Source organism: Lissotriton helveticus, chromosome 10, assembly GCF_964261635.1.
Source record: "Lissotriton helveticus chromosome 10, aLisHel1.1, whole genome shotgun sequence".
Classification (NCBI taxonomy): Eukaryota; Metazoa; Chordata; class Amphibia; order Caudata; family Salamandridae; genus Lissotriton; species Lissotriton helveticus.
The window spans coordinates 1,217,663,170-1,217,675,324 of NC_136071.1; the positions used below are offsets into that span (position 1 = coordinate 1,217,663,170).

Below are 12,155 nucleotides of genomic sequence, written 5' to 3' on the forward strand. Positions count from 1 at the left end.
CGAGCCGACTATCTTTCTTGGGGGCCCCTTCATCGGGCGTCGGCTTCGATTTCGGAGCGTCGGAATCGACCGACTTCCTCGGCTTCTGCGGACCGGAGGTCGACGGAGCCGACGGGGTGACGGGCACCGACTTCTTCACAGGCACGGCAGCCATCCTAGGAACACTCGAGTCCTTTGGTTTCAGTTTCGATTTCGGGTCGGCCATTTTAGGTGTTGACGACCCCGACGGTTTCAGTTTCGGTTTCGAAACATCGTGCCCAGCAAGTGAGTCCGAAGCCGGGCCTGAAGGCGGGGCTGTGGCTTGCGGCAACGGGTCCAGGGTAAGGCCGACAGGCGATCCCGTGTCCCGGTCGTCCTCGAAACTTTCGGGGCAGAGCTCGTCCGCAGAGCTGTCCGCCGCGGCCCCATAAATTTCATCGTCGTCTCCTACCTCTTCGACGTACTCGAGGACCGGACCCGCGACTCCGTCGTCGTCACCCGGATCCGCCTCGACCTCCGACTGTGAGGGGGAGATTTGTAGAAGGTGACCCTGGACCTCTTCTTCCGGGTCGCCGAAGACGTTCTCCGGATCCGGGGCCGCTTGCCTAGCTTCCAAGCGCACCGCGCGCCGAAGCTTGAGAGTTTTCTTGGAGCGGAACTGTGCACAGGCCTTGCACTTGCCGTCGTCGTGGTCCGGTGAAAGGCACTTGTTACACACAGGGTGTAGATCGATGTGTGGGTACTTAGACCCACAGAGCGGGCAGTACTTGAACGGGCTCCGCTCCATGTCCGTAAAGGCTTGCTGTCGTGTCGCGATGAGAAGGCCTCAAAGTTTAGAAAGCGAAGAAAACTCCGCTTATTCCGGCTTCAAGAGACGGAAGACTCGAGACCGAGCGCAGACAATACCGACGCAAGAAAATCGAGGCCTTTTGGCCGGTAAAAGATAGTTTTACTTGGTTCCGACAGTAAGACGTCGAAACCACATCCGAACCCAATGGCGGAAAAAAACAATCTGGGGATGGAGCCGATGCCCATGCGCACTGTAGTCCAGGGGAGGAGCCACCTATCTCAGGATACTTCGAAGACTCTTCCAGGACAACAATGTGCAATCATCCGAGCCCAACACTAGGCGGCGATCTAATGCTAAGATATGAATTTAGCAGCCCACATGCCTCGAACATAGTGTTATCGTTTTTAAAGGTAAGTACTTTGCTGTGGGAGTTTGTGATCTGGGGTTAGACTCAGGGGTCCCCCAGTGTCGAGGATACACTCGGTGCACCCTCAGCGGCACTAGGGTGGCCGGGTGCAGAGTGAGCCCCAATGTTATCCAAGGGGGAGAGGGGGCCTCCAGTTGGTGGCGCCTAACAAGCAGGCCACTGGGTTGTGGGACCAAAGCTCCTGGACTTAAGTTCAGGGCAAATGGGGGTTTAGGCCAGCACAAAAGTTGCACCCTCAGCGGCACTAGGGTGGCCGGGTGACGTGTGCGGTTATGGTGTTGGACGCCCTGTAGCTTTCAAAGGGGAGTCTCCGATTTGCAAAAGCACTGCAGGTTCAGAGACGAAGGCCTTCTGGGTGCGACCACCACTTGGAGAGGTTAAGTAGGGAAGTTAAGGGTTGGTTAGGCACCGTCGGTTTGGCCACACAAGGCCATGGGGCTTCGGGTACAGGGGTGCCTTTAAGGGTCAGATCTTACCAGCTCCTGGTCACGGTTGGGGGGCCCTTCCAGTTTGACGCAAACACCTCTCGTGCGGCCTGATAAAGCCTGAATAGGCCTCGAGTTTGTGCCCCAGTTGAGCGAGCGTCTGGCTTGGCAGTTCAGTCAGAACTGAGCCCGGGCTGCACTTGGCTGGTCCTTGTTTGGAGTGGCACGGAGAACACAAGGGATGCGAAGGAATGAGAGGTCACAGCAATCCCACGAGGCAAGATTGAAAGCCCATCTCGTGTCATTAATTTTTACCAAAACCAACTGGGGTTGCAAAATGCTACTACACTACCCCCGACCCCCAAGCAGCAGAGGTGAATCACAGGAAGTAAATACTTAACACTTCTAAGAAAACATCAACAGAAAGCACATTTAAATTGGATTGAAATTACCTTCCCAGCTTTCATCATTGGAAACACTCCTCAGCTCTAAATGTGGAATCTGAATGCGAACGGCATCTTCATCCATGTAGAGACTGCTCCCAGCACGCATGTCTGACTCGGGATTAGCGTTGAGATCACAAACTTCACTGTACGAGTCCTAGATGTCAAAGGTAATTGTGTTAGAGAGGGAAATAAAAAAGGAATATGCAACTTACCAGTGTGCATCTGTTCTTGGCATGTAGAGCTGCAGAGTTGCACACTGTGCATAGATCGCCACCTAGTGTTGGGCCCGGATGTTTGCAGTTTGTTGTTGTCCTGAAAAGTTCTTTGGAAGTCACGAGATAGATGACTCCTCCTTTGGATCACATTGCGCATGGGCATCGGATCCATCCACAGATTGTTTTTTGCCATTAGGGAAATTATGGAGTTTTGCAAGAAAAGGAAGGATGTCTATGTAATTTGTATCTAATTAAGATAATACTGGAACAGACAAGTTTAGCCGGGGAGGTGGGTGGGCGTGTGCAACTTTGCAGCTCTACATGCCAAGAACAGATGCATTTTCCGTTCGAGGCATATGAGCTGCAGATTGCATACTGTGCATAGATTGTATAGCAGTACCCACGTTAGCGGCGACCACCCGTATCTGTTGCTTGAAATAGTGTTTTAAGTACAGCTTGGCCTACAGTGGCTTGTTGCTTGGTTTGCACATCTACACAACAGTGTTTAGTGAATTTGTGCGGTGTAGACCATGTAGCTGCTCTGCAAATGTCATCTAGGGGAATGTTCCCTAAAATGCCATTGAAGCCCCTATTTTCCTTGTAGAGTGGGCTTTAGGAGGAACAGATAACGTACGTTTAGCTTTGTGGTAGCAAATCTGTATGCATTTGACAATCCATCTAGCTAACCCAGATTTTGAAATGGGATTACCTTTGTGTGGTGGTGAGAAAGACACAAAAAGTTGTTTTGTCTTACGAAAGGGTTGTGTCCTCTCGATGTAGTATAGCAATGCTCTTTTGACATCTAATGTGTGAAGAGCTCTTTCTGGTACTGTCTGTGGTTGCGAGAAGAAATCGGGCAGTTCCACAGATTGATGGAGATGGAAGGGAGAAATGACTTTGGGTAAGAAGTTTGGATTAGTACGCAGAATTACCTTATTGTGATGCAATTGCAAAAAGGGATCTTGAATAGTTAGTGCTTGTAGTTCACTAACTCTCCGCAGAGAGGTAATAGCTACTAGGAACGCAACTTTCCACGCTAAAAATTGTAGTTCACATTTGTGTAAGGGTTCGAAGGGAGGTCCCGTTAACCGTGTGAGAACAACATTTAAGTTCCACACAGGTGAAGATGGTACTATGGGAGGAATTATTCTTTTAAGGCCTTCCATAAAGGCTTTAATGGCAGGCACTCTGAATAGAGATAGATGCAGTCTGTTTTTCAGATATGCTGCTATTGCAGCAAGATGTAGTCTAATAGACGTATAGGCTAAGTTGCATCTTTGGCGATGCAGTAAGTATCCTATGATGTGTTGAATAGACACATCTAGAGGATTAAAATTGTTGTTGTGACAATATATTACAAATTGTTTCCACTTGGCTGCATAACATGCCCTAGTGGTTGGACGTCTAGCTTCTTTTATGACATTCATGCAGTCTGGAGGAAGGTTCAGATATCCAAATTCTAGGATTTCGGGAGCCAGATCGCAAGATTGAGCTGAGCTGGGTCCGGGTGTCTGATCTCTCCACGGTTCTGTGTTAAGAGGTGTGGAGACAGGTGGAATTGTTGGTGCGGTGCTACTGACCGCTGTAGCAGTGTGGTGTACCACGGCTGTCTGGCCCACGTTGGAGCAACTAGGATGAGGGTCAGAGAATGCTGCTGTAGTTTGTGTACTACTAGTGGCATGAGTGGTAGATAGAAGTGTTAGTAATATTTTTACCTCCCTGTGTAAGTTCATTGGTCCTATTTTTGTATTTGTCAGGCAGATGCTGCATTATGGACTCTAATTCATCATAATGAGCTCTGTCGTATCTGGCCAGCAACGCTTGGGTGTTGGCGATGCGCCAGATATTAGCCGCTTGTGACGCTGTTCTTTTACCGGAGGTGTCCAGTAGCTTTGATTCTTTGTCTGGTGGTGAGGCCTCACCTGATGTCTGAGAATTAGCACGTTTACATGCATTGGACACCACTAAAGAGTCTAATGGTGCTGGCCCTTTAATATAGACTGGATCTGTAGGGGCAGCGTTATATTTTTTCTCAATGTGAGGATTGAGGACCCTAGCCCTGACGGGGTCTTTAGAAACCTCGGTTGCATGTTTGATGACACCCTTAAGCATTGGCAAAATGGCAGTGGACCTTTGAGTGTTATCAAAAGTGTCAGGTAGGAAATCTTCCTCCACCGCATCTGTGTGTAAGTCCACCCCATGATATTGGGCAGCTCTTTGGACTAGTAGGTTAAAACCTATAGTGTCCTCTGGTGGGGAGGGTCTAGAAGGGTATATGTCCTCTTGTGGGACACAAGGCACATCAGGGGAGTTGTAATCATCCCATGGATTAGGTGACTGAGGGGGACGATTGGTCCCTGCTGGGTCATGTGCACCTCCATCTGTGACAGTCTGTGTCTACATCATCGACTGGATTAGGGGATGGTGTAGGTGAATGGAGAGGTGGAGGAGATGTAGGAGGAGGAACAGTATGGGGAGGTGGAGGAGAAGGCATCCTTAATGGAGAGGTTGCAATGTCTTTTCTTTGGAGGAGGAGGAGGTGCTGGCGCATCAAGTGGTCTCTTTTTGGAACTGAGAGTCAATTGGCTAGTCTTAGTTTCCTTGACAAGAGTTTTTTGGTTAGGATCAGGTGTGAAAAGTTCCTCTGAACAGGGCAGATCCTTTGGTGTCCAAGTTTTCGGCTCCGTAGGTTTTTTCGGCACCGGGTCGGTAGCTGATTTCGGTTTAGAAGTGTGCCTTTTCGAAATGTCCTTTACCGGAACCTGTTTCTTTGGTTCCGGGTGTTTTTTCGGTTCCGAAGCGTGTTCTTGAGCTTTAGGTTTTTTTTTTTTAGTAGGCTCCGAATGCGGTTTCGGCATCGATGAGCCGCTGCCAGTCTTCGGCACCGTGTGCTTAGGTGTCGGAGCAACAGTGGGCGTGGTTGAAGATGGCTTTTTCTTAGGTGTCAGTGTAGGATCGACACCGTGGATAGGCTGGCTCGAGCCCGAGATGCCTGAAGGCTTAATGGGCTTCTTTGCCTGGCCCGAAGGCAGGGCGTTGGAAGCAGTCTCTCGATGTGCACCCGGGCCCGAAGGTGAGGGTGTGCCCGAAACTTTTTTAGAGGGTGTCGAGGAAGGGTTGAGGCCGACGATCTTACTTACGACCAGTTGAGCTGGAGTGACTTCCTAGACATCGGAGTCTTCGGCGTCTGAGGAGCTGGTACTCTCTTCGGCGTGCTGGTGTTCTGGCACGTCGACGCCCTCTTTGAAGATGTCGCCGGGGATGGAAGTGGACTAGCGAGCCATTGTTCTTTGAGCTAGTCGGTCCCGGATCGTCTTCTTGGAGCGGAAGGAAGCACAAGTGGAACAGTCTTTGGCCTCGTGCTCCGGTGAGATGCAAAGGATGCACACCTCATGTAGGTCGGTATGGGGAAACTTCGACCCACATCGAGGACACTTCTTGAATGGTGTCCTTTCCATGTGCCAGAAAGTAAGGCCTAGGTAAGCCCGAAGGCCTTCGTCAACGACCGGAATAGAAGACTTCGAAGTGGTGGAGAATCACGTTGATGTGAAGCGCGATCGAAACAATACCGTCGAACTGGGTGAGGATTGCGCGCCGAAGAAAAATTGGTTCCCAATCGAAGCGCAGGAAACACATCCGAGCCCGATGGCGGAAAAAACAATCTGGGGATGGATCCGATGCCCATGCGAAATGTGGTCCTAAGGAGGAGTCACCTATCTCGTGACTTCCAAAGAACTTTTCAGGACAACAACAAACTGCAAATATGCGGGTCCAACACTAGGTGGCGATCTATGCACAGTGTGCAATCTGCAGCTGATTTGCCTCAAACAAACTTTTACACACAATGTTTCCCCCAAGGTTTCCTCAACCTACCCCTGACCGGTAGTTGAGTGGGACTTGCGCAAGATGGCACTGACCAGAGAAGAGAAGAGAGACTAATATTAGCTGCACACCTCGGATTCAAAAGAGAGGAGCAGCAGGAGAGACTCATTAGGAGCACTGCTCCGATGATTCCACAGAGAAGAGCAGCAGGAGAGACTCATTCGGTGCACTGCTCCGATGAATCAACAGAGAAGAGCAGCAGGAGAGACTCATTTGGTGCACTGCTCCGATGATTCAACAGAGAAGAGCAGCAGGAGAGACTCATTCGGTGCACTGCTCCGATGATTCCACAGAGAAGAGCAGCAGGAGAGACTCATTAGGAGCACTGCTCCGATGATTCAACAGAGAAGAGCAGCAGGAGAGACCCATTCGGTGCACTGCTCCGATGATTCAACAGAGAAGAGCAGCAGGAGAGACTCATTAGGAGCACTGCTCCGATGATTCCACAGAGAAGAGCAGCAGGAGAGACTCATTAGGAGCACTGCTCCGATGATTCAGAGAAGAGCAGCAGGAGAGACTCATTCGGTGCACTGCTCCGATGATTCCACAGAGAAGAGCATCAGGAGAGACCCATTCGGTGCACTGCTCCGATGATTCAACAGAGAAGAGCAGCAGGAGAGACTCATTAGGAGCACTGCTCCGATGATTCAACAGAGAAGAGCATCAGGAGAGACCCATTCGGTGCACTGCTCCGATGATTCCACAGAGAAGAGCAGCAGGAGAGACTCATTAGGAGCACTGCTCCGATGATTCAACAGAGAAGAGCAGCAGGAGAGACTCATTAGGAGCACTGCTCCGATGATTCAACAGAGAAGAGCAGCAGGAGAGACTCATTCGGTGCACTGCTCCGATGATTCAACAGAGAAGAGCAGCAGGACAGACTCATTCGGTGCACTGCTCCGATGATTCAGAGAAGAGCAGCAGGAGAGACTCATTTGGTGCACTGCTCCGATGATTCAACAGAGAAGAGCAGCAGGAGAGACTCATTCGGTGCACTGCTCCGATGATTCAACAGAGAAGAGCAGCAGGAGAGACTCATTAGGAGCACTGCTCCGATGATTCAGAGAAGAGCAGCAGGAGAGACTCATTCGGTGCACTGCTCCGATGATTCAGAGAAGAGCAGCAGGAGAGACTCATTCGGTGCACTGTTCCGATGATTCAACAGAGAAGAGCAGCAGGAGAGACTCATTCGGTGCACTGCTCCGATGATTCAGAGAAGAGCAGCAGGAGAGACTCATTAGGAGCACTGCTCCGATGATTCAACAGAGAAGAGCAGCAGGAGAGACTCATTCGGAGCACTGCTCCGATGATTCAACAGAGAAGAGCATCAGGAGAGACCCATTCGGTGCACTGCTCCGATGATTCCACAGAGAAGAGCAGCAGGAGAGACTCATTCGGTGCACTGCTCCGATGATTCCACAGAGAAGAGCAGCAGGAGAGACTCATTCGGTGCACTGCTCCGATGATTCAACAGAGAAGAGCATCAGGAGAGACCCATTCGGTGCACTGCTCTGATGATTCAACAGAGAAGAGCAGCAGGAGAGACTCATTTGGTGCACTGCTCCGATGATTCCACAGAGAAGAGCAGCAGGAGAGACTCATTCGGTGCACTGCTCCGATGATTCAACAGAGAAGAGCAGCAGGAGAGACTCATTCGGTGCACTGCTCCGATGATTCAGAGAAGAGCAGCAGGAGAGACTCATTCGGTGCACTGCTCCGATGATTCCACAGAGAAGAGCAGCAGGAGAGACTCATTCGGTGCACTGCTCCGATGAATCAACAGAGAAGAGCAGCAGGAGAGACCCATTCGGTGCACTGCTCCGATGATTCAACAGAGAAGAGCAGCAGGAGAGACTCATTAGGAGCACTGCTCCGATGATTCCACAGAGAAGAGCAGCAGGAGAGACTCATTCGGTGCACTGCTCCGATGATTCAACAGAGAAGAGCAGCAGGAGAGACTCATTCGGTGCACTGCTCCGATGATTCAGAGAAGAGCATCAGGAGAGACCCATTCGGTGCACTGCTCCGATGATTCAACAGAGAAGAGCAGCAGGAGAGACTCATTAGGAGCACTGCTCCGATGATTCCACAGAGAAGAGCAGCAGGAGAGACTCATTCGGTGCACTGCTCCGATGAATCAACAGAGAAGAGCAGCAGGAGAGACCCATTTGGTGCACTGCTCCGATGATTCAACAGAGAAGAGCAGCAGGAGAGACTCATTTGGTGCACTGCTCCGATGATTCAACAGAGAAGAGCAGCAGGAGAGACTCATTCGGTGCACTGCTCCGATGATTCCACAGAGAAGAGCAGCAGGAGAGACTCATTAGGAGCACTGCTCCGATGATTCAACAGAGAAGAGCAGCAGGAGAGACCCATTCGGTGCACTGCTCCGATGATTCAACAGAGAAGAGCAGCAGGAGAGACTCATTAGGAGCACTGCTCCGATGATTCCACAGAGAAGAGCAGCAGGAGAGACTCATTAGGAGCACTGCTCCGATGATTCAGAGAAGAGCAGCAGGAGAGACTCATTCGGTGCACTGCTCCGATGATTCCACAGAGAAGAGCATCAGGAGAGACCCATTCGGTGCACTGCTCCGATGATTCAACAGAGAAGAGCAGCAGGAGAGACTCATTAGGAGCACTGCTCCGATGATTCAACAGAGAAGAGCATCAGGAGAGACCCATTCGGTGCACTGCTCCGATGATTCAACAGAGAAGAGCAGCAGGACAGACTCATTCGGTGCACTGCTCCGATGATTCAGAGAAGAGCAGCAGGAGAGACTCATTCGGTGCACTGCTCCGATGATTCCACAGAGAAGAGCAGCAGGAGAGACTCATTCGGAGCACCGCTCCGATGATTCAACAGAGAAGAGCAGCAGGAGAGACTCATTAGGAGCACTGCTCCGATGATTCAGAGAAGAGCAGCAGGAGAGACTCATTAGGAGCACTGCTCCGATGATTCAACAGAGAAGAGCATCAGGAGAGACCCATTCGGTGCACTGCTCCGATGATTCAACAGAGAAGAGCAGCAGGACAGACTCATTCGGTGCACTGCTCCGATGATTCAGAGAAGAGCAGCAGGAGAGACTCATTCGGTGCACTGCTCCGATGATTCCACAGAGAAGAGCAGCAGGAGAGACTCATTCGGTGCACTGCTCCGATGAATCAACAGAGAAGAGCAGCAGGAGAGACTCATTAGGAGCACTGCTCCGATGATTCAACAGAGAAGAGCAGCAGGAGAGACTCATTTGGTGCACTGCTCCGATGATTCAACAGAGAAGAGCAGCAGGAGAGACTCATTTGGTGCACTGCTCCGATGATTCAACAGAGAAGAGCAGCAGGAGAGACTCATTCGGTGCACTGCTCCGATGATTCCACAGAGAAGAGCAGCAGGAGAGACTCATTAGGAGCACTGCTCCGATGATTCAACAGAGAAGAGCAGCAGGAGAGACTCATTCGGTGCACTGCTCCGATGATTCCACAGAGAAGAGCAGCAGGAGAGACTCATTAGGAGCACTGCTCCGATGATTCAACAGAGAAGAGCAGCAGGAGAGACCCATTCGGTGCACTGCTCCGATGATTCAACAGAGAAGAGCAGCAGGAGAGACTCATTAGGAGCACTGCTCCGATGATTCCACAGAGAAGAGCAGCAGGAGAGACTCATTAGGAGCACTGCTCCGATGATTCAGAGAAGAGCAGCAGGAGAGACCCATTCGGTGCACTGCTCCGATGATTCCACAGAGAAGAGCATCAGGAGAGACCCATTCGGTGCACTGCTCCGATGATTCAACAGAGAAGAGCAGCAGGAGAGACTCATTAGGAGCACTGCTCCGATGATTCAACAGAGAAGAGCATCAGGAGAGACCCATTCGGTGCACTGCTCCGATGATTCAACAGAGAAGAGCAGCAGGACAGACTCATTCGGTGCACTGCTCCGATGATTCAGAGAAGAGCAGCAGGAGAGACTCATTCGGTGCACTGCTCCGATGATTCCACAGAGAAGAGCAGCAGGAGAGACCCATTCGGTGCACTGCTCCGATGATTCAGAGAAGAGCAGCAGGAGAGACTCATTCGGTGCACTGCTCCGATGATTCCACAGAGAAGAGCAGCAGGAGAGACTCATTCGGTGCACTGCTCCGATGAATCAACAGAGAAGAGCAGCAGGAGAGACTCATTAGGAGCACTGCTCCGATGATTCAGAGAAGAGCAGCATGATTCAAAAAGGAACCGAATTACAGTGCCAAGATACGGGAATCGGTGACACAGATGAATATTTTTGTTCTATAAGAGTATTAGAGTATTAGAAATCTCCCATTCCTTCTTCGCATGCAGCAGATTAAAAAGTTAGTTTCCTTAAGATAGCTCTTTGTGGTCAGCACTGCAACTACAGATTCCTCACCATTGGAAAAATTCCAGGCACCAGACTAGATCTAAACTCTTAGCAGCAACTGCTCTCATACACAAAGTTGTATATAGGACCCAGGCGTGCACACCCTCGGTCAAATTTCGCCAGACAGATCGTGTCAGCACCTCCATCCTCTTCTAAATGCCCTCAAAAAAACAAGCATTTGCAATGCAGTAGGTCTCGCATTTACATGAGTTTGAGCATTTGGCATTGTAAATGACAATGTCTTTTATTTATGTTTTAGTTTGTAAAACAAATAAAAGGCATTGTCATTTGCAAGCTTCCGAGGACTGGTTTCCGGTCCAGGGAAGACATGGCTTGGCAGTTCAGGCTGGACTGTTCTCATGAGGCACAGGGTCAGACTGATTTGCATATGGCCATGTCTGAACTGGGGTGGCAGAGTGGGCTAAAGAACGGTGATGGATTAAACCCAGATCTGTTGACTGGGTGTGAGTGTTTGATTGGTTCAGATGCTCCGTCCATCACCACCCCCTTTTGTACCATTAATATCCCGAGGGCATCAGCCCTGCCTCTCTGGCCCCTCCGACGGTTGTTTGTCATCTTGGAATGGTAAATGAATAAGAAAGTTTTAAAAAATGGCACCGCCACCATAGAATGCATTTTCTTAAAGCACAAGAAAATGCATTCAAAGATGATTGTAGCAGATTCATTAGGAAAATCCATTTCACACAGAACTAAGTGCAAAAAACCAACACATGACGTTGCCTTGTACAATGTACTAAACGAAAGGACCCACCCATACGATAGTCTGGCCTCTCACACAGTGTGCTTGTACCTGTGCCACACCACACGTGCGAGACCGGCATGTCTCCCTCTGGTCATACAGAAAGCTCAACATATAACAGAGCAGCATGGGTGCGCGCAGACGTCAGGATGACATCTCTCTCACATACACCAGAGTATACCTTGGCTGACACACACACACACACACGGGTAAGCTCCACAACTAACACATTTTCTTAATTGAACTCTTGCGGATCAATATAACCGTTGAAAATCACAATTCCATGCTTCACTTCTTGGCGTTTTAAATAGATGTTTAACGGATGACTGGGCTTGTGAGGACAGCTGGGAAGCACATGGCATTCAATAGGGAAACGAGAGCAACGGGCAGAGGCGAGTGTCAGGGCACCGGGATGAACTGAAGTAAGTGGCGCCAGCGGCTCTGCGCACACGTGGCGTCCGGGCAGCGCTGGGACTAGAGTGCAAGACAAGCAATGGCCCGGTCAGCTCTTTCCAAGCACTTGTGCTTGTGGCGGCAGGAGCGAGCAGACGCACACTCGGACACACTAATTGGAACAAATATCCCATGCGCCCCGCTGCTCGCTGCCACAAGGTGGATGCCGCCACGAGTGCTTGGAAAGAGCTGACAGATTCCAAAAGGTCATCTCCTAGAGCAGCTCATGCACGCTGCCTAGGCGAGATCTAAAAAGTGGTGGCAACCCTGCAGAAAGAGGGCACTTTCTCACAAGTCAGTCCCTTATTTGGGCTGTGAAACGGAAGTAAATGAACAAGTTTAGGTTTTAGGCCTTGTATAGTGTGGGTGTTAGCGGAGTTAGGATCTA

At 50.3% G+C, this 12,155-nt stretch overlaps 1 protein-coding gene across 1 annotated transcript in view; it reads right to left on the reverse strand.

Moving 5' to 3' along the window:
- The window catches only part of FAM13B (family with sequence similarity 13 member B), a 333,002-nt gene that overhangs the window by 124,185 nt on the left and 196,662 nt on the right, over window positions 1-12,155 (reverse strand). The window contains exon 12 of the mRNA XM_078664100.1: window positions 2,074-2,221. Within this exon, the coding sequence (XP_078520226.1) occupies window positions 2,074-2,221 (148 nt within the window). The remainder of the gene's footprint in view (window positions 1-2,073; window positions 2,222-12,155) is intronic.